The sequence below is a fragment of the Daphnia magna genome, linkage group LG4 (assembly GCF_020631705.1).
Source record: "Daphnia magna isolate NIES linkage group LG4, ASM2063170v1.1, whole genome shotgun sequence".
NCBI lineage: Eukaryota > Metazoa > Arthropoda > Branchiopoda > Diplostraca > Daphniidae > Daphnia > Daphnia magna.
Genome location: NC_059185.1, coordinates 11,198,171 through 11,220,836, shown reverse-complemented (window position 1 = coordinate 11,220,836; position 22,666 = coordinate 11,198,171). Strand labels below are relative to the sequence as shown.

The window sequence follows — 22,666 nt, the reverse complement described above, 5'->3', positions numbered from 1 at the left end:
CAGATTTCGTTCTGATTAATTGCTATTTTAAGGAAGCTTCTGCTTTGAAAAAGGCTAGATGGCGTTGATAGTGAATGGAGCATGATTCGGCCGCTAGATGGACTCGAATTCGTCTGTATTTTTTTGGAAGCAGGCGTGAGTATATTTTCGCGCTGTATTGGTTTAGGATGCGTGTCTGATTTGAGCATCAACCAGTTTACAGATCTTTCCCCATGTTATTAGAAGATTTGAAACAACTAACGGCACCGTTTCGTCTCGTTCTACCCAAGCACCGCCTGTAGCGAGCCCCATGTAAGTCGATTCATCTTCTTCTTTCTTTAAACTGGCATAGTTGAGTTATCATTAGGTTGCATCACGCTATGTAAAGTGATGGTCGTTCCCCACAAAAATATTCTTAGTAATTCTTCAAGTGGACCAGCAAAAAGGAATTGGAAAGGATTTGTTGGCATGTTGTTACCCAACTCGTATGAAGCCCAAGGTTGCTATTAATTGTAAACATATTTTCTCTGCATATTGAACTTATCGAGCCCTCATGAGTTTTTCATTAGCCCAGTTTTCGAGCTGTGTTGGCCACAGGTTCCAGGAGAAGGCCATGCCTCATCAAGTATTAAAGGTTGCGAAAAGAGATTTCCATGGAGGAGGGACAGAAGGGCACAGAGAGAAATGGATCAATTTTAAGCAAAGTAAAGCATACTCACGCGGGAGGGGTCGATCGATTGGCTTTCTCTCTGGAGAGGGAGCGAAGAGAGAGAATGAGAATGAAGAGTAGGAGAGGGAGAGAAAACTGGAGACAAGTTTTGGTAGAAAAGAGGGGAGAAGAGAGGACGAGGGCTGTGCATTTAGAACGCTTGAGGGGAATGAAAACTTTGGGTTTTGAATTTGCTTTTGAAATTCAGTTTCCCTTTGCACATCGAACTCGCCGATGTGGTCCAAGTTGCAACTTTTTAGCCCAAACTGAGGCCAAGAGTTTTTGAAACATTGAGCATATATATTCAATCAAAACCTTTAAAGGAGGACTCGCAAAGATTATTGATTTCTTTTTTTATTATTTTGACGTTCTTTTCTTATTCGAAAGAAACACTCTGCCCTGTGTGTGTCTGACGCACTTGTTTGAGTCGATGAAACTTTCATGAATAGAGAGCAGATTGGATTGGTTCAGCAGGAGGACCCCCCCCCCTCCTCTTTCCACCACCCATCTCTTTACACAATTTCGTTTGAAGTTTCCAAAAAAATAAAGGCAAGAGGGAGGCGGAAAAGGGGATTAAAAAGACACACATACACAGAGCTACGCTCCGAATAGGCAATGCAATTCATTAATGTGAAATTAGTCTGATGGGATTCTGTTGTTCTCCTTGGTTCCATAACCACCTCCTCCCTCCCCTCTCCCGACTAGTATTGTCGGTGTAGGAAGAATAGAGAATTACATTTTTTTTAAAGGTATTTTATTTCTTCTTTTCCCTCCTTATTTTACCGACTTAAATCAGCTGTTAATCAGCGTTGCTTTTCATTCTCCCCCTTCGGATGGCGGGATTTTAATTGGAATTAGCAGCTTTTGGAAAGAGATTGGTCGTGGGGGGAGGTGGTTTTATTAAGGAGTGGCTGAAGGGATTTAAAGAGCTTTCTTATATAATGATATGGCTTTTGGTTTACTCATTTCTGAAAATTCTCTCCAGCTCTTTGAAGTCTCTTTTTTAAATATCAAAAATTTAACAGCAATTGCCATGTTTGTTTTTTGTTTGAAATGGGAAACACAATTCGATTTGGGTTTCTTTTTTTCTTCTTCCCCTTTTCTCCGCGTGACGTGAAGAAGAATCATGACATCGATATTCTAATCAAGTCCCCCCTGGGCTTTTCTCTGTAGCTCTCCGATGTATATGTCTAAGTCGAAGGGATATATTATACGAGCAAGCCCAAAAGGATAACAAAATGCAATTTTCCGACTATCTCTCGATCCGACCATTGAATCATTCTGTACAAGCACACACATACGCCGTATACAGTCTCTGCGTGCAATAGTATCGTCATTATACTTTCTGGGGTGGTTAAAGAAGGGTGGTGGGGGGGGGGGCACAGCCCCAAAACAGAATCGGATCGATATTTCCCCTCTTTAGTAGCTCCTACTTTTCTTTTCTTTTTTATTATTTCGTCCCTTTTCGATATTGATTGCAGTAATAGTATATACCAACCCTCTGTGTGTGTGTGTCCTTGGTTTTGATGTTTCTTAAATCATTTATCCAGCAGAGCTCTTCTTTATTTGTGTCAACTTACAAATTCAATTGAGTTTCTGATTTATTCGGCGGGTAGTGAGAAGAAAAATCTCTGCTAAAGTCGTTTACAATTCCAAGGATTTCGAATCATCTTTGTGTGTGTGTGTGTGTGTGTGTGTGTTTATCTTTTATCCGAGCAGACGACCTCTAAAGAAGATGTGGTTACGAGGGGCATGTTGTTGTGGTTACGTGAGCGTTGAAAGATGGGTCGGCATTGACACCGTGAGCCATTCACGACGGCCTTCCCGTTCGAAAAATGACGAATGATTTTTCCTTGTTTTTTTTTTTTTTTTGTTGTTGTTGTTGTTTTCAATTGAAACCAACTTCCAGGAGGTCGTCGTGATGTACCGTTTTTTTTTTTTTTTTTCTTAAGGGAATGTCGCATCCGTTTTGGTTATTAGACGTTGAGGAAGGAGGGGGAGGGGGGGGGAGAGACGAAGAGAATTCATTGGAATGTTTGTGACGTGACTCTTGTGTTGCGCAGGAGGTTGCTGGACCCTATCCAGGGGTTAGGAATGTTTGGAACACAACGCTGGGTTGGGGGGAGAAGAAAAAATAACGTTCGGGAGAAAAAAGGGGAGGAGCTTAACCGCTAAACAACAACAACAACATGGAAGGGAGAAGAAGAAGAAGAAGAAAAAAAAAGAGTTGTGACCCCGTGAGCCATTTGACCCTTAAACAAAAACCTTTAATTTTTTTTTATTTTATTTTTTTATTTTTTGGGGCCACGGTGGAAGAAGGATGGGAAAATGAAAGAAAAGAAGAAAAAACACTGGAATGTTTTTCTTCTTTGGCGTTTGTTTTCGTCTGACTTTTCTTTCATTCTCTTGCTCTTCGTAGCTTCCAGCGTCTATCGGGGCAACAGGTGGTCCAGCACAGATGCGTAGCTTTCTCTGTGTCTCTCACCCCCCTCTCAATTCCTCAACTTCTTCTGGTTTAAAAAAAGGGGGGGTAAAAATGATGATGATGATGGCAGGGGGGGGGGTGACTTTAAAAAAAAGAAGGTAAAAGATAATTGAAAGTTAGAAGAAGAAAAAAAAATCATTTTTATAAGAAACCTAAGACGTTGGTGAGGGGGGAATAGTAAGGGGGGATAAGGGGGTCAAAGCGTCAGGTGCGTGAGTTGGGGGCTGACCTGTCGCGCCCTTCTTCTGTCGGTTAGTTTTTTTTTTTCTTTTTTTGTTAAACTGATTATTTTCTTTTTCCCCTTGAACCTTCGATGAATAAAAAAATAAAATTAGAAATGATGATGATCAGGTATGTAATGGCATTGTTTCATTGCCATCCGTGTGTAAGTTTTATTGCATCAGGAAAAAAAAAGAAAATGACATCCGGCCGCCAACTTTTTTTTTTTTTTAAATTTATTTATTCGTGTTACTCGCTCCCGAAGTGGACGTAGTCTTTCCTCTTCTTTTATTTGTTTTTTCCAAAGTTTTCATGAGTTTTAAATGGCCAGGAAAAAAACAGGGGGTTGGGGAAGAAATATTTTCATAATGAAAAAAAGATGAAAATTAGTCGAATCATAATGAACATTCTCCCTCTGCCTTTTTAGTTTGCACACAATGACAATGTTGGAAATTTCATCGTCTTAATATCCTCGACGATATTGAATAAAGGTTCCAACGAACAAGCAGAAGAAGATGGGTAATGAATTCTATGTAATAGTGCCGGCAAACTCGACGTTAAAAAACAAGTGGAGGGGGGAGTAGGCGAACCAAGTCGATCAGATCATTTCATTATCGTTTCTGGGCATATTTCGCTTTTTTTTTTAAATATTGAAATGATTAGATTTTCATTTGTGTTGTCTCTCTCTCCAAAAAAAAATGAGTCGAATGTCTTGTGTTCAAGGAGCTCAAGATTGGGTTCTCCTCATTAGGATTTTTCCGCGTATAAAATTAATAATCAAATGCGATGGAAGAATCGTTCAAGAAAACGCGTCACAAAAACACACAAGAGAAAAGGGAATGGAGTGGGACGGGTGGGGGAGGGGATTTTCTTTATTGTTCTCATATGATTAAGAGTTTAAATTTGCTTTATAACATCTCTTTGTAAGTAAAGCAGCAGCGTTTTATACATCAAAAGAATAACGCCGTCGGTAGATGTTGTTGTTGTTGTCTTGGGCGAATTATAAAAAAAGAACAGAAGGGAAAGCTGAGGAAAGAAAATGTTTTGAAAAAGAAAATGAGTGGGGGGGCGGAGTGGATTTTATTTTTCCGAAGGGATGGGGGGGGTTGTGTTTAAAGAGGGAAAATATATATATATATATATAGATTAAGTTAAAGAAAATGTTGAGGAGGGGGAGGGAGGGAGAGAGACAGATGGTAAAAGGTCAGAACAGTAGAAAAGAAAGAATAAAAATAACAGTTAGTTTTCTTGGTTTTTGGTTGGAAAATTCGGAAAGGGTCTCAATCATATTGAAGTGTATGTGTGTATCTTAAATGCTAAATCGACGTTGAATTAGTTGGTGGCGAACAGAATTATTGAAAGGAAGAAATGTGGTAGCGGTGTGTAGTAGCAGAGAAGAACCGGTTCTTCAGTTTCGCTGTTAACGGGTTTATTCTAAAGACGCAAATCGAATGGGGAAATGTGGTGGTGTGAAAACGATGATTTAAGAAGAATTAAAAGAATATGGAGATATTTTTGTTTTTATTGTTGTTTTCGCTGTTTTTCGAATGTCAAAAGTCGATCCATCATCGGCTTGTCGACTGCCTCTTATTATTATCATCGTACACGCCCGTTGAAGAAGGAAATCATTCACTACGCGGCAACCCTGTTATTTGGTTAAAACTATTCGAACAAAAAACAAACCCTCTTCTAGCTGGAATTTCTTTTTCGTTCTTTTATCTTTTAACTTGAAAAAGATCTAATTAGTTGGTGTGTACAGGCACATTTGTTTCTTTTTTGTTGTTTCTATTATAATTTATTTTAAGAGGAAACGTGAAACATGGAAGGAACTTGTTTTGTGTGTGTCTGTCTGTTGATCGTCTGCAAGAGAAACCGGCAGATCATTCGATAGTCACGTGCTTTTTTCATCTCTCTCTCTCTTATTTTTTGACGACTGACGTCACAACCTTGGAACAGCGTTTACCAATCAGCTGATTAATTATTCAGCCATGTTTTTGTTAATAGAATATGCGTGCGTGTCTAAAAATAACACACGTCGAAGAATGTTTGGATTTCTTCGTTCACGTTGTCCATCTTTTTTTTGAAGGACAGGTGGCGCTGACTGAACTTTTCGGGACACACCCCGCCATCTTTTTTTCTTTTTTTTTTTTTTAATGATTACAACAAACAACACATAACTTGAAAGAAATTCCCTTTTTTTTTTTCCAAAATTTCATTTAAACACACCACACATTCGATTGGGTTCTTTTCGTTTCTTTGAAACACGAAGGAAAAGAAGAGGAGAAAGAAAAGATTGCCCGCGGGACATTTGTCGAAAGAAGTAGGGTGGGCAAGAAAGAAAAAAGAAAAGCTTTTTTTTATTATTATTTTATTTTGTTGAAATAAGCCCACCCATGGACCTCGTTCTTCTTTCTTTTTTCTATTCATTCCCCTTTTCTCTTTTCTGCTTAGCTTTCGTGGTCAAAAACTCTTTTGGGTGTGTGTGTGTGTGTGTATCTCTGTGTGTGTGTGCACGGCGTGGTGGGCACTATACCAACTGCATTCGGTTTCGTTTTCAGTCTGTGCTTCGTCCTCGTTCGAGACTGTTGCCACACCGTTTCCTCGTATTTTGTTTTACTTAAACTCTTCATCGTCTCGTCGTGGGTGTTCAAATTTAGAATTTCAGTTTCGTGACGATTTCTGTTTTTTTTCTCGTGTGATTTTGGCGAAATGTTGTGAAAAACTTGTGGATCTCCAGCAGAAGCCAATTTGCCACGCCGTCGACTTCGGCCATTGCGCAGGACCGTGTTGTTCCCGCGTGGTTGTGTTCAAACCTTCTTTTCATTCGGGGTGGGGTGTGGGGGAGCAAGAATAATTTGTATTTATTTTTGTAAATCAGTGTCGAGTTGTGTTTGTTTGTTTTCTCGAGAAATTCAAATCTGATATTTGCTGTTCTCCTATTTTCTGTTATCTTTGCAAAAGATTGCAGGAAAAAGAACTCGAGTGTACGCCGTTGTGTTTCGTCTGCTGTGAAACTAGCACTTGCAACAACCGAACGAACAAAAACAAATGCATTTTCAATGTTTCCGAAACTTTGAAACTAGTGGTGTCAGTGCGTGAAAATAACATTAAAAAAAGGATAGAGATAAGACAGAAAAAAAAAAGATAATTGGAAAAACAAAGTTTTTATCTCGTTTTCCCCCCAAACAACTATTTCCTACTTCCTCATCCGGGAACACACAGACAAGAGAGAACTTTTGAAATAGTATCCCGAAAAACAGAAAAGAAAAAAAAAGAATCAAACATGGTCAGTAAATATTCTTTATCTTTATTGAATATTTCTTGCATGTCAAAAAAAAAAATTCATTTCCGTTTGGAATATTTCTGTTTTTTTTTTCTCTCCTTCTAATATAATCAAAGATGGCGGGGGTAGGATGATAGATGTTTAGTTATTATCGCTGCAGCTCATTTTTTTTTTTTTTTTGAAATATTTTTGAAGGGATGGATTTCTTGATGTTAACGGCTTCCCCTGTCCTGTTTGTATGTTCCACATTGGTTTGTTTGTTTTATTCTTTTCCCCTCCTCCCCCGGCTCCTTCCGACGAAATAAAAGTGGGTGGTGGGAGGGCAATGTTGTTGCTGTGGCCTCAATCTGATTTCTCTCCCCCTCCTCTCTTTTTTCTCTCTCGTGTGTCTGACATTTGGGTTAAATAAATGGGAAAGTGAGTGTGTAACACACACACACACACACACACTGAGGAACCATGTTTGTTGGGTGTGGTCCCTCCCGTTTTTCACTGTGGGATAAAATAGAAGAATTTCTCTCTGCGAACCTCCTCCTCACCCTCCCCCTTCCTCCCCCCTTAAAAAGAAAATCAATAACATCAAAACGGGGTGGGGTGGCGCTTTCGACATATTTAACTCTCAAATTTGATTTCCCCATCCCTTCTTTTTTTTTTTTCAATATTGCGTCACTCTTTGATATTTGTTGCAAAACTACATAATCTTTAATTCGGCGAAAGAAGGAGAAAATTAAAAAAAAAAGGGGGAGGGGGGAATTAATAATAATGCAATTTCAAAGGGGGAAGGGAAGAATCCAGTTAGCATGTGAAAGTTTATTGTTGCCTTCATTTTCGTTGTTAAAAAAGAACGTAAGAAATAACTGGAGAAAAAACAAAACAAAACAAACTGGGAATCGTAATGACTGTCTCACGCGTGATTGTAAATGATTTCTCTTTGTGTGTGTGTGTGTGTGTGTGTCGTTAATCACCCGGTCTTGTAGGGCGCCCTTTTAATTCTTCCGTTTTATTATCATTCTTTTTCATCGTTGCCAAAAATAATAATCAAGTCTTAACGTGGGTGTAACGAGCGTTGCACGAACTCTTTTTGGGTTTTGTTCGACTCAATTTTAATAACGCTTGATTTTGTTTATTAAACAAAAAAGGAAAGACGAATTGACGTCATTTTGGGGATGGTTCACAACAACAAAAAAGGAGGGGGGTTCGTTTTGTTGTTGTTGTTTGGGATATGTGATCGAGTTATGCAATCGATATGCAACCCGTCGTCTAATACCTTAACCAAAGAGAGACGAGAATCTCGGAGAGTTTGGTTCTTAATTGGATCGCAAGCGCATCCCCCCCCCCCTCCTGTTCTATCTAATATGTACATACTAACATGGCGTTTGTGCTCTGGTTTGCCCGTCTTCCTTCGCTTTGATTGAATTAGTTGAAACGGAACATACACACACACAAAAAGTTCGATCTTTTTCCAGCGTTGCCACCATTTCGAGATGCAATCGAAGAAGATGCTCATTTTGTAAGGTGAGGGGGGGTGTGTGGTGGAAGGGCCAAGGAGAAAGACCTCACTAATGATTCGGGGGGGGGGTGTGTGTTTAGATTGTATTAGGTATTTAACTAGGCACGGCTCTGATTATTGATTGCGTTCTTCTCGCATGTGATGGCTGGGGGAATTGAAAATGTCGTTCACGTATGGCAACATCAATTTTAAAATGATGATTATTATTTTTCTTTTCTGAAATGTGCGGAGAAAAGTGAATAATGATGTTGGGCGGGGAAAAGGAATTGAACGGCGTTCTTCTTTTTTTTCTTTTTTTTATGTTCACGGTGTGATGGGGTGTTGGAGAAAATGGCGAGATATGGTAATAATAATGGAAGAGACGGTTGAATTGATGGCTTGCGTTGTTGTGTGTGTTGTATGCCATTTGTTGTACTCCCCGCTTTGCTCTTGTTCTCCTCCAATGGGATGTCCTCGTTCACCGTTGGCTGCTTCTCCCGATCTTGCGCATTCAACGCTTTTCAAATTGTGTTCTTTTATTTTATTTTTGGGGTTTTTTTTTTTATTATTATTGAAAAAGAAAAGAAAAATTCAGTCCCCGGAGACAACGAAGAAACATGTCGGGAATTTTTAAATTATAAAAAAATAATAATAATTTTTTTTTTAAGTTTATGTATAAATTAATTTTATCATATTTAATTTGGGGGGTGGGGATTTTTTAAATATTTTTTATTCGTTGTTGGGATAACAAAAAAATTATTTGATATGTTGCGTAACTTGGACATTTTCGGGATTGGGCCACTTTGACTAGTCGGAAGGAGGTGCGCGGCTCACGACATTTTTAGAGCAAGTCCCGCGCACAGCGCCACTACTGGGAGGCTCCCGGACGTGTGTGGAGCCCCCCTCTTTCGTAACACGCGCAGATACACACGACATCGTCCCGTCTGTGGAAAAACGTGAGTTTTTTTTTCAGTTCCCCCCCTTCTAGGAAGAAGGGGAAGGAGGAGGGTGCGCGCGCCAGGATCTGAGGCGCATAGGAGCCCCTTTTTGGGGCTGCTCCGTGTTCTGTGGGGCCTTGTCTTTTAACAAAGCCACAAGTTCCGATCAATCGCTTCCGAACGGATCGTTTTGTTTCGCTTCCCTCTTTCTTGACCGCGTTTCTCTTTTTTTTTTTCTCTCTTTCTCTTGCGTCCCTGTGTGTGTGTGTGTGTGTGTGTGTGCGTGTGGAGCGTGCAGTTTGTTTGGTTTGGTTTTCTCGGTTCGCGGGATCGAATCCAGGGACAGGCTAAACATTTTTTTCTCGAATATTTCAAAGAAAAATGGACGGATTAGTTTGTAGTTCGGTTTTAGTGAATTCTTCCGACTTTCACGACATTTTCACAGATCCCGTTTGGTTCAAGGTAATGAACCTTCTGGTATTTCTTTTGAGGTTTTTTTTTTTTTATTTTGAGTTTAGTGCATGGTTGGAGAGATGAGCCAACGAACTGGGAAAGAGAAAAAAAAATAAGAATAATAATAACCCGGAGACTTGATGAGATTTTAAGTGTTTTTGATTCCCGTTTTTTTTTTTTTTTTTTTTTTTAACTCTTTTGCCACGCACAAAAAAAAAAATGAACGGATGGTTGTGGATGAGAGCCGAAACAATTGACTGCTGTTCCTTTATTATTATTATTATTATTATTATTATTAGTAGTCAATCGGAAATGTTGAGAATTCCAACAGGTTCTAGACATTTATTTATATCATTGAATTTTTTTTTTACACGATTTTTCTTTTTTTTGGGGGAGGAAAAATGACAAACACGCGGCAATGAAATCATTTCCCGTCGTGTGGTTTTTTTTTTTTTCTCCTCTCATCTAAAAATGCTGGGAAATTGCCGGTTAATTGTCTCCTTTTTCCGTTGCGTAGCGTCAATTTTATTATTACCATTTTTCAACTAAAAATCTCTCACTCCCTTTTTTTTTCTTTCGATATTTTCCATATTCGAGGATCGTTCACTCGCACCCAAGTTTCATTTGCGGTTCTTAACGGATTTTTTTTTCATTACAAAAAAATCACGCTGGACTCCCGTTTCCCGGTTGTGTGTGTTTGTACGATACGCCACTCAACGCAAAAAAATGTGGCCTCCGGCCATTACATCGAACGGGCGTTCAGATGGTCCCCCCTCCCTCCCCAACAAAAAGAAGAAAAAAATTTTTAGCGTGAAAACGAGCGTGAAAATCCATCCCGCGTGAGGTGACAAACAAAAAACAAAACAAGGGAATTTTGTTTAAAAGCGCTCAGATCAGTCGACTGTATCGTTTTTAATTATTAATTATTTTCTGGTATTTATTAATATTCATTTGAAATGCGTAGCGTTGTGGCGCGAGAAACAACACAGAGATCGTGAGTCCATTAAATGAAAGAAGAAGAAAAAAGATGGGATGATATTAATAGGAATGAATAAGATGAAAAATAAAAAAGAAGGTCGTCGTAGGACCAATGACGTTGCAGCTCTTTTTCTCTCTCAGTGTGTATTGTGTGTGTGTGTGTGTGTATAAAGCTTAACGAAATTAGGAATTTTGATTTATTCCACTAGCGCGCGCATACACAACATACGCGGGACCGTATAAATACATTCCGGAGCCTCTTATAACTATTTTTTTTTTTTCTCTTTTGGAGCTTGAAGATGAAGGGGGGGAAGGGTGGTGGGAAAAAAAACAAAACAAATAAAATAGAAAAAAAAAAATGTTTTATTTTAAAGGTTCCTCCTCCCCCTTTTGCTGCTGCGCAAAGAGGTTTTTGTGTGTGTGTGTGCGGGAGAGAAAACATGGAGGGGTCTCGATCGATTAGTTTCTTCAGTGTGTGTGTGTGTGTGTGCTTTTTGCTTGTATGTGTATCTCATTCTCTCACTTTTCATTAGATATTCTCTCATTCCATCCGTTTTCTTCTTTACTCTTCCGGACAAGGAAAAAGAAGAAATTAAAATCAATCAAAATAAAATATAAAGAGTCTCGATCTCTCCTAGTTGCCCTAAAGGCGAACATATCAAATCGTTTGAATTTGGATTTTAAAAAAAAAATTTTTGATCAATTGTGGGAATGAAGTTTCTTTGAATTCCATTTACAGTTTAAAAAAAAGAATAACGACTTTTCCTTCTTAAGGCATCTCATTATTTCACTCATTTCATTTACAATGTTAAAGGCATTTTCCCAAGGCCGGAATTAGATCTCTCTCTCTGCGTTGTTTTTATTAAACAAAAATAAAAAGAAAAAGAAAGAAAAAAACTTTCCTATAAATTGTGTTAGTCGTGCCCTACTTTTGCCCCCCCTCCATCCAATAGAATTTACTCTTCTGAACTCTCTCTTTTTTATATTCAAACTTGTACAACGATATCCTCTACGTGTCGAAATTCCCTTTTTCATTCGGAATCGTGTTGCGCAATTTTTGCATCTGAGGAAACGTCGAATGCGAACTGGTCAACATTTTGATTAAATTAAAAGAAAAGAGAAAGAAAAAAAAGTCCACTGGACTTTCGGATGGACGGGCGGGCAACTGTTAAATGGACGCAACTCGAGTCCGTTCGTTTAGTGTTGTTTATCTATTTCATTCGAAAATTGCGTTATGCAGTTAACTTTGTTCAAACGTTTTGTCGAAAGTTAACTTTGAGTGAAGTCGACAAGTTGGAAGTAAATAAAACCAAACATTTCTGATTGAATTTTCCCGCTGCGCAGAATTCTGAATTGGTGGCGTCGTCTGCTCATCCCCTCCAGCAGCAACATCTTCACGTGCATCATCACCAACAACAGGCGCAACATCACCAACAACAACAGCAACAGATTCAACAGCAACAATCGGGCCATCATCAAATCCATCCCGACTACAACACTCATCGATACAACATGGCCGATCAGGTATGTCTGTGTGTGTATTATTCCCTGCCTGCCGCCCAGACACGCCATCATCAAAGATGGCCGCTTTTTGATGTTGGCCGTTTGTTACGTCCCCCCCCCCCTTCTCTTCCCCTGTTCTTATTCTCCTCTCCTCTTTTCTCTATTCTATCCCTGCTGACTAATCAATACAACCCCTCGTTTCAAACTGGCAACAGTAGTGCACACACACACACACAATTCCTTTCTGGTCGTATGCAAATGAGATTGGCTTTTATGATTCAAAAACAAAATTTCATTATTCTGTTTTTTTTTTCTTCTGAATTATTATTATGATTTGGAAGTTTCAACCGCACACGCCGAGTTTTGGTGATGACGAATTCGATATCGGGTCCATCGGTTTGATGGGCGGCGTTCCCATTGCTGAGCAACAGCATCATTTGCATCCGCACCAGCAACAACAGCATCAGCAGCAGCCGCAACAACAGCAGCAGCAGCAGCAGCAGGCCATGTATCACGGCAACCCTTCGGCCGGAGGTGACATGTCGTCACACTATCCGCTTTACAATCCGCACGCCATGTCGGATGGAGGAGGTTACACGCTGCAGACGTTGGGGTCGCCACCGGCCAACAATCCGATGGCCTCCGTCAACAGGTACTCGCCCCAGCAGCAGCAGCAGCAACAACAACAACAGCAACAGATTCCGCAACAGCAAGTTGGTCGCATCACCGTCGAGTGCCGGCCACTTCAGACGGAAGCGGAAATGCACAGGATCTCGGCCACGACGATGGCCCCGCCCAACTGGACAGGCCAGGCTCTTATGACGGGCGTCAATACATCGCCCCTGGGCTCCAACGTGTCGGCCACCCCGCCCAGCGGCGACACTAGCGAGGAAAGTGGCGACGATTGCCATTCCATCGCACAGGTTCGTTTTGTTTCCATCAATTTCGAAATTGTTTCATTCCTTTTTTTTTTTTTTTAATTTATTATCCAATTAGATCAATGCCAATAAACGTCCGTCTCCTGAACCCATTGAGACGAATACCGGCCGTGCGGGCGGTGGCCAAGCTGCTGCCAAAAAAGCCAAAGTCACTGCGGCCAAAAAGAAGAAGAGGAGGGATCCTCACGAGCCTCAAAAGTAATTCGATTTGGGTTCTAAATCTCATGAAATTGTTTTATTGAATTTGAATTTGAATTTGAAAAAAAAAAAAAGGCCCGTCTCTGCGTACGCCTCTCTTTTTCCGGGACACTCAGGCCGCCATTAAAGGTCAAAATCCGAACGCTTCGTTTGGTGAAGTGTCCAAAATTGTCGCTTCCATGTGGGACGCCCTGGACGCGGATTCCAAAAACGTACGTTTGATTTTTGATTTTTTGTATGTTGTGGATAAAAAGATTTGTTTGAAAAACAAATTTAAATTTAAATGAAAAATGAAACAGGTGTACAAAAAGAAAACGGAAGCGGCCAAAAAGGAATATTTGAAAGCTTTGGCCGCCTATAGAGCCAGCGTCGTGTCGAAGGAGGGCAACAACGGTCCGGGTAACAACGAAAGTGTTCCAATGTTCCAGGCTACAAACAATACGCCAGCGCCGCAGCAGCAACAACAACAGCAACAGCAAAACGTGGCGACACAGAATTTCGCCAATTATCAAAGTAATTACAACATGCCACCTCAGCAACAGCAGCAACAACAGCCGCAGTACACGGCGACGATGGCCGTGACGTCGGCGCCCATGCCCCAACAACCGGCGTCGCCCATGTCGAAGAAACCGTCTCCGCTGTTGAATTCCTTGATGGTCGATCAGCAACAGCAACAACTACACCTACACCAGCAGCAAATACAACATCAGCAGCAACAACAACAGCAGCAACAACAGAATATGATGAATTATCCGATGAATAATCGGCCGGCTTACATGAACCAACAACCGCAAATGATCCAGACGACTGTACCTCATCAGGTCCAGCAGGCCGGAATGAATTATTCACCTCACATTATGCAACAACAACCTACTCAGCAACAACAACAACAGCAGCAGCAGCCACAATCTCAGCAACAGCAGCAACAACAACAGCCGCAAAGAGTACAACATTTAAACCAGGTCACAGCTACAGGTAAACCTGGCCCAGGTACCAACGTTCATCCGCATTGCATCCGCTCCGGATGTCCAAACGCAGCCATTTCAAGTCCAGACTGGGAAAATGAATACTGCAGTAACGAGTGCGTCGTCAGCCATTGCAGGTAAATTATTACTATGATTTATTTATTGATTTTTAATTTGTTTTCTATTTTTCATTTTGAATTATTTAGATTTTTTTTTTTTAATGTTTTTCTTCTTATGTTGCAGGGATGTTTTCTCAGCGTGGGTGGCTTCCGGCCAAGGTGCCCCACCCGGTTATCCACCGCCGGTCAAGTAAAATGAAAATTTCCTTTAAAAAACAAAATTGAATTGACATATTATTTCATATGAATCATCAAACATTTGAGGGCGGAAAATTAAAATATGAAGAGGATCATGAAAAAAATAAAATTAAATACTTAAGAAATTACGCGAATGACGAGAAAAAGCTTTTACACATTTAAAAAAAAAGAAAAGATCAATTTTTTTCCCCCCTGTTTTCCTCTTTAAATTTTTTGAAAAAAGAAATTCCTTTTTGCCAACCGTTGATTGTATAATTTCTCGCTCCATGTAATAATAATTAATAATAATTAATTAAATAATGATCATAATAAAATAAGAAAAAAAGAGAAGAAAAAAAAGGAACAACACATGACACGTTGATGTTAAAAAAAAATTAATAAGTTCAATTTGTGCCACTGTTCAAATAAAAGCAATCCTAAATTCAATCCCATCCCCTCCTTGCTATCTGGCTCCCGTTTGTACTATTTTTTGATTTTATTTTAATTTTTTTTAACATTGGAGGATATAGAAGAAAAACAATTGAGTTTCAAAACGGAGAGTTGAAAAACCTTTGTAATGGACATTTTTATTTTTAAGTTAAATGAAAAGAAAAATACCAGTTTCCACTCTCATATTTTGTCATCAAATGATGCGCGCGGAGTTATATATTTTCAATGCCATATGTTTGTTTGATTTTTATTGAGCAACATTTTCCCTCTTTTATTTGGAGTAGAATTGAAAGAAAAAAATTATTATTTTTTTTTTTTTTCAAAAGGACAAACAAAAAAATAAGAAGAAGAAAAAAATTGGATTTGTTTTGAGCGGAATGATTTTGTTTTTCCAATTTTTTGTTGGTCGCTCGAAAGATTTGCTATTGAAAAGTTGAAATGATGGTGGCGAAAAAAAAAAAAATTTAAATATACCTCTTTGTGTTTCATGATGTCGACTTGTGATTTATTCCGAAAAAAAGAAAGCGACTTTGCATAATGATTTAATTATTTTGTATGCCTTGATTTTGTTGCCAGATTTTCCTAAATTAAAATGCTGAAAATGGCAAAGATAATTGATAGAAGAGCATTACGCCCCCCCCCCCCTAAAAAAAAAAAAAAAAAAAACTTTATAAAACATTCTATTTTTAAAACCTGGAATTATGTCCATATGGCATGTTACAGTCTGGACATAATTAGAACATCGGGAGGCGGCCAATGGTGCTGAAAAATGATTGCTTGGATTTGTACCTACATCAAGCACAATAAACCCCCCCAAAATGTACCGCGAGTATGAAGACAGTTGGCATATTTATGTCGACGGAGCCATTAATTATTCCTGATTATAGTTTGGGACAAAGGCTGGCATATCCGGCGTTGCCTTTATTTTCCAAAACAGCTGTCAAAGAGGGAGGCCCCCCTTTCCACGTACGTCTGCTTTACATATGTTTGCTGTGACGTTATACAGCTCAGTAAATAATATCCAAAAGTGTTTCTCATTTAATGAGCCCACAAGTTCAGTTAACTAGGAGTGATTGATCAAGACGTACGGACGAATAATTTACAAGGAATTATACTGTAACTTGACTATTAGATTCTAGGCACGTTGGATTCAAGTTTCTGGTAGATTGGGACATCTTTACTTCCACATTAAAATTTGTACGTAACAAATAATTAAGTTGATGACGTCTTTCCACGATTCGTAAATCAGTCGAGTTCTTTGTTTGCCAAGGTCTTTGAGTATGTTTGTGTTTTAAATTGTAAACAGACCCATCAATTCTCTGTTCGGATCGATAGGAGAATTCAGTTAGTTATAATGAGCAGCAATGGCGTTTTACTAAGAAATGTGTTTGACGTCAATTCAGAGGTCATGTGATGTTGGTTCGGCAACCACAAATTTTCTAACGCAACTTGGTAAGCGCACTTCTTTTTCCCGATACGAGATGGCGGCGTGAACGTTTTTTTTTGCAGCAAAAATGGCGCCAAATTTTAAGGACATCTCTCAATGGATCCAAATTGATCCAGTTTCCAAGAAAGAACGTAGTTTCAGACTACGTTCTGACGACGATAAACGGATGACAGAAACGTTTAAATTACGAATCCTATTATTTAAGATTTTCTTTTAAAATATTGTCAGCTAATCAAGGTTAATGGAAACGTTGAGCACTAGGGGGATGCTGATTGGTGACGGGTCGATAAATGCCTTCCTTTACAGAAATTGTGATCCCACATGCATTGGAGTTATGTGAAACGTATAGCGTTTTCTCACTTTCAACGGTTTTACGGGGAAACTCGTATAAATTCTTGGGATGATTAATTAGAAATGAGGTATAAGCTTTATAGCGTAATACTTAAGTCTGCGAGGAGTCGACAAGAACGCACATGGTTATCTCAGGTTTGAACTGGTATTGATCCAAACCTCATTACACAAAATGTTGAGTATGTTACCAGGAAAGGTACTGACGTGCCCGTACCCAACGAATAAATCAATTTTCTTTCTAAATCGTTATACGTGATTAATTAAAGATATTTACCTTCTCTTTTTTCCTCGCATTTTAACGAATCCTAACGTGAAACTTCGAATTTTGTGTGCAGGTCATGGCATTCCCGATGAACTCGAGTTCTCCTTATATCGTTCACCAAAACTTTACCTCTACAACGGAAATGGTAAATGTAAAACTCAATTAAGATTTGACATTTGACGTTATTCATACTTGCTCAAAAGCACAGAGAAATTAAATGTCAAGAATTGAAGGACAAAGATCTCCGAGAGCAATATGCTTTTGAAGGGCTTGGTTATTTTGTAATGGAATCACTAATGATGTCTCGAAATAAAAAATTAGTAATGAAATCAGGTATGATGTAGTTTCGCCATGGAAGTCCCAGTGGGTGTACAAGTGCACTCATTTTAATAATTTGATGCTCGAAGAAACAATTTCTTCATTGCTAATAGTATTGGGCAACTAGTGATGCAAGAAAACACATTAGTCTAGCACGAAGTCTCGCTAATTGTCAAAGGAAGTCGGCCATGCTGTAGGCGAAAGTAATGGCGCCAGAGAGTGCCTTTTCTCATTCCTCATTTCATTCTTTTCATTTTGTTGGAGAAGTTGATATTCAAAATTATGAGCTTGAAATTAAATTCCCGATTCGGGGTTGTCTTACATCGTTGTGAGCTTTTCAACATATTTAATCGTTCTTAAACCAATCATATCAAACTAAGATGACCTGAATTCTATAAACCTCATGCAGCAAAACTTTAATGGCTGCGCTAATCAGTTTTCATGCTGCGCCGGCTGCCACCATAATAGAAAATTCACGATCTATAAAAATGAAATTTAATTTGGTTGATTTATTACAGGTATTTAACTACTAGCTCTAATTATATTTTGTTTGTCACTGCCCATGTATATCCTTAATAATTTTTAATTTTTATCACTTGACTAGGTGGGCAATTACAAAAGCTGACGTCCTTGCTGTAGAGGTTTTGCTTAATTTGCTTGTGCAGTTCAAAGGCGTCATCTTCTGAGATCTCAAATAATTTCTCCATATACGGTGAACATACTACAGCTTGAGGTATATTGTCTGTTTATCTTTACTTAAGTGTGAATTGTGTCTTGTTCTTGACAAAACAAGTTAAAGGAAAGTCGAATGTGTACGACCATGTGCAAGATTATGTAATGTCATAGTTCTCGTATATACTGCCAATCCTCAGCTGAATGCATATCAGTTATGACATTAAAAAAAATGCCAGTTGGCCATTGATTCGTCTGAGCATATGTGACATCGGTCCTGCTTTATGAGTTCCATCGTGCTTGGCTGCATCCAACTCCTGTCACATTCATATTTTGCCTGTCATGTCAACAAATATAAAGTAAGTGGAAATTTCATCTCTATCGTAATCCCAACACTGTCAGTCTGTCTCTTACTTCTACTTACTTCTACTACTACTCTTACTTCTGGGCCCTCAGCATCTTGGGTGGCAAATTGAGAAATGACGTAAACTGAAAAAGGAATCTTATTGATTTTGAGAAATACTGGACAAGTTTGCAGTTTGAAATTCAACTTTTATGGAAAGGCTTGAAGAGGTTTTAAAAGAAGAGAGTATGAAAATCTATAGATTTTCTTGTTTAATCAGTTTTCTTTCATGTTGTGCACATGGAAAAAGATGAAGAAATTTTGATTTTTTGCATCATTGTTATAACGATCGTTATCATATTTTCATTAATTATTTAGATGCGTAAGCCTTTCCTTGTTTTTATTCATTAGTTTTCAAACATGGTTGTGTAAACCATGCAGTCTTGTAGCTAGTTATACATGTTTCGTCTCTCCTCTCAAACAGGGCGTCCTATTAACATGCCTCGTATCCTTGTTTTCGTTCTAATCTCTAATCATTTGAATATGCTTGTTTGCTTAAGGGTCACTCGTAACGCTGATTGGAAAAAGCTTATCAAGATTTGAAGTCGATAAAGCCGCAATAATTTGTGTCAAAGCTTTTAATTCTCATATTTTATTTTGAAAACATTAGACTGTCTCAATGGAAGTTAAAACAAATCTGAGATTGTGCACCTATCGTTATCGTAAAACAAGTTACATTCCATCTGTCAATTATGTTTTGGTTTGGCCCTTAAGCACGCGTGAGTCGAAAAATTAGTGTAAATATTTATAGATTATCCAAGGTATAATTCTAAGAATAACGATGGAGGTGGGAGAAAAACATTTGACGCGATTGAGGCATGTTGACGTAAACATTTAAAAATGAGAAGATGATTAAGTAACGTATTAAATAGTTAGAAACATTTTTCGACAACAAGATTTGGCTAAAATTGTGTTGATTGAGTGTAATCTACACATTCAAGTCCTCGCATTCGACAGCGTCGTATTGCGAATTGGGCGGGACTGGCGGAATGAGCGTATTGCTGGCATCTTGTTTTGGCAATGCGGATGCATTTTGCGAATAACTAGAAACCATTTCTTTCGTGCTGGAGCGTTGGACGATGGCCAACGAGTTAGATCGTCCAGCACAGTTGAATAATCTCCGTAAATAATTATTACGCCCTTCTTGATTAGTAATCGCGAAATTCTGATTGCCACACTTGCGCTTTTTATGGCGGTATTTCCTTCGGCAGATGAACCGTGATGAAAATTTCTTCCAAGCCGATCGGAACTGTTCCAATAATTGATGTTTAAAAAAAAAGCTAAAAGAATGAATGCGATTGATAAATACCTGAGTGTTTAGAAGGCCGTAAATAAGAGGATTGAGAACAGCAGACGTTTTTGCGAACAATGAAGGTATTGTGGCCAAAGCAGGTGAAACAGTTCCGTTGTAAAAGAAATTTCCATCGCGGTTGATTATTGTCGTATTTGAATAATCGGTCATGTTTGCTGTATCGCTAATGAGCGTTTCGATAAGAGCCAGGATCGAATACGGAGTCCAGGCCATTATAAAAGCTCCAATCATGACGGCGACCATCACCGTCACTTTCTTCTCCACTGGGTCGCCGCCGTTGTCATTCTGTTGCCCGGTAGAAGCCAATTGAAGCGTCGACTTTAATTGTCTTCTCATTTTGCTCGTCTGTTTGTTTCGCAAAGAAAAAGAAACGCATTTAATTTAAACATTGAAACATCAACACGTTCACGGACAAATTTGGCGGGCTATTGTTTAAGCTGACCTTTTGGATGAAGATTAGGATGCTGGTGTAGGAGACGGTGATGGCCACCAGCGGCACAAACAATCCCATTGCGAACATGTAGAAAATGTAGGATCGATTATTGTCCATTTTCGATTCCCAATTCACCGAACAGCTGAGACAAGATTTTCTTTTTCTTGGTATTTAATTCAGTATTTTTTAAATCTATTTTATGTTACCTGAGATGAGCTGCTTCTCGATCGTAGCGGCCCCATCCGAAGAGTGGCGGGCACGTGACGGCCAGCGTATAAGTCCAAATGAGCGTTAAAAGAAGAGCTCCCTGGCGAAATCCAAGCCGTCCATTGTGATCGGTAAATGGCCCATTGCGTTTAGCTGAGTACCAGATGACATGTTGACATCGCCAAAGAGCTAATACTGTTAGAGTTGTAATGGATCCTATCCCTTCAAACGTAAATTTTTTGGTAATTTATTTTGAACATTTATTTGGTTTATTTAATTTTTTGTTTTACTCTCACAACCTGCAGTGGACATAATCATGGCGTAGGCTACGCACAGCTCGTGACTAAAAGGCCAAGTCAATTGCCAAGCAGCGACCGCTGATACAGGTGTCCTAATTACCCCATTAGAAAAATATTGTTAAATGTAAGAAATACTTTTTTGTTTTTCTAATTTGTTTACCCGAAACCGGCAATGGCACCGTCGGAGCAAGCCAAATTGAGAAGCATCCAATTCAAGGGCGTCATTTTCTTAAGTCCCCCATTAGGTTGTCAGAAAATTGAGCAGCGCAATCAACGTGATAATTTAGTCCATTTTGATACAGTTCTGAACCTAATTTACTGTTGCTATGTAATTATTAAATAAGTGACTTTCTATAGCCACACACTTGATTTCTTTTTTCACCAGGATATGTTTAAAGAATCCATGCAAATTCAAAGATTGAGATTGTAATGTTCGAGCTCTCGCCGGTAATTTCGTTTTTACAATTAAAACGCGATCAATAGATTTCGAATTATTATTTATTTTCATAGGCATTTCGAACGTGGTTCTACCAGCTGCTCAGAGTCTCCTTAACAAACGTGATTTTACCATCATCAAATTAAAGATACATAATTGATTCTACCAATTATTAGCAGATCCCCTACAAATCCAATAAATCTATGTATGGGATTATCTAGAATTTGTAGGATGCCATTGGTAATTACCTGCGGGTCATTCAGGATGATGATGACGACCACAATGTTCATAAACAAACCGATGGCACTAATGAATAACAAATAGGCGCCTGCTGACAAGTAAACCCATTCGGGCATGAGTAGGTCTGTGCTGCCAGCAGAGATATTTCCGGTTATAATAGACCATCCGGTACTGTTAAGTGCAAAGCCAACGGCGTGCCCTTGCGTTCCATTACCCACTTCACGATGGAACAAAGCCTCCGAAATATTTAGTGCCGATCCAGCACATCCACAAAGAAATAGAAAACAGAGACATGAGAACGCAGTACGATTTGCCATTATTTTGTACAGTGAAAGACTAAAATTGGCCTTCCGTTGCACTCTATTTTGCAGGTATCACGTGTACTGAAGTTAGTTCTGAGAGTTTGAGCTCTCTTTTATAGTCTGCGACGAGGGGTTCTTCAGCGCAGATGCGCAAGATGTTTCTGCCTCCGTCAGTGTTATGTTTTTCTCGTTGGAAAATCTGTCGTTCGTGACATTTTATGGGGGGGGGGGGCGACCAAGCAGAATAAAAAAGAATTGATTGGGGGATCCAATTTGAAAAGCGAACACCGGCTTACTAAGTATCAGCCTCCCAGGAATGAAAATAGGATTACAAATTTTTGTTGGTGACCTAAGCTCAGACTATATCAGACTCATTTACCAAATGTTACGTCTTAATGCGAAAACAGTAAAAGAATTAGGAAAATGAGAAACTTTAAACGATGCTGTTGATGACGCACGTTACCATGCTATAGCCTACATGTTAATGTATTCAGGAAACTTTAAGAAGCGTAAACTTTCGGTTAACATAATTATACATGCACAACGTGTACGGTACCCGTATCATTAGCAATTTTTTCCTCCTCTGTCATGGGCGGTTTAATTACATTTTTCGCGTAAAGTCTTTAACTGAGGAAAATGGCTAGACAAGATGGAAGACTCGTAACTATTCGTTCTTGATACTATGAAAACAAAAGTGACTGTCAACAAGTTCATTCCGTTCCATGCAGTTAATTAGTCCTGGGGGTTTCGCCATGTAGGATACGTTTAAAAGATCACTTGTCAAATTTAAGCAATTTAAAAAAAAAAAGAGGAAAATGTCATCGATGACGTAGGATCATCCCAATTAAACTCGCAAAATATTTTGATGCTGGAACATGCATGTAATCACAGAAAAAATGGTTTTCATATTATCATTTTTTTTTTTTTTAATAAATAAAACGTCCAGATCTCCACAACTGAGTTTTGCATGGCAACAGAGACGTAGTAGTTTATCGACTGCTTTAGTGCTTTTCCGCGAACGCTTGGTTTTTCTTGCTAGAATAAAAACTGAAAATTGTGTACGGTTTATGTAAGTACACGAGACTAGTAAATTAAAATATT

General features: G+C 39.0%; 2 protein-coding genes across 3 annotated transcripts; one reads left to right on the top strand and one right to left on the bottom strand.

The window, feature by feature from the left end:
- The first annotated feature begins 9,280 nt into the window (after positions 1–9,280).
- LOC116919976 (TOX high mobility group box family member 3) lies at positions 9,281–15,374 on the top strand. The gene is given in 8 exon segments (XM_045172398.1): positions 9,281–9,564; positions 11,878–12,057; positions 12,378–12,959; positions 13,033–13,172; positions 13,248–13,266; positions 13,268–13,384; positions 13,472–14,274; positions 14,381–15,374. Coding segments are annotated over 8 exon segments (1,992 nt in total). The 5' UTR covers positions 9,281–9,483; the 3' UTR covers positions 14,451–15,374.
- Positions 15,375–18,989: 3,615 nt separating this feature from the next.
- LOC116919977 (pinopsin) lies at positions 18,990–21,638 on the bottom strand. 2 transcript variants are annotated; one of them, XM_032926014.2, is made up of 7 exons: positions 21,272–21,638; positions 20,748–20,815; positions 20,588–20,679; positions 20,288–20,510; positions 20,091–20,223; positions 19,646–19,993; positions 18,990–19,585 (listed from the first exon to the last, which is right to left on the bottom strand). In XM_032926014.2, the coding sequence occupies exons 1-7, from the start codon at positions 21,578–21,580 to the stop codon at positions 19,265–19,267; spliced, it is 1,494 nt and encodes a 497-aa protein (XP_032781905.2). In that variant the 5' UTR covers positions 21,581–21,638; the 3' UTR covers positions 18,990–19,264. The 2 variants fall into 2 exon arrangements, with proteins under 2 accessions (XP_032781905.2, XP_045028336.1); XM_045172401.1 differs by having other exon boundaries at positions 18,990–19,993.
- Between the last annotated feature and the right edge of the window lie 1,028 nt (positions 21,639–22,666).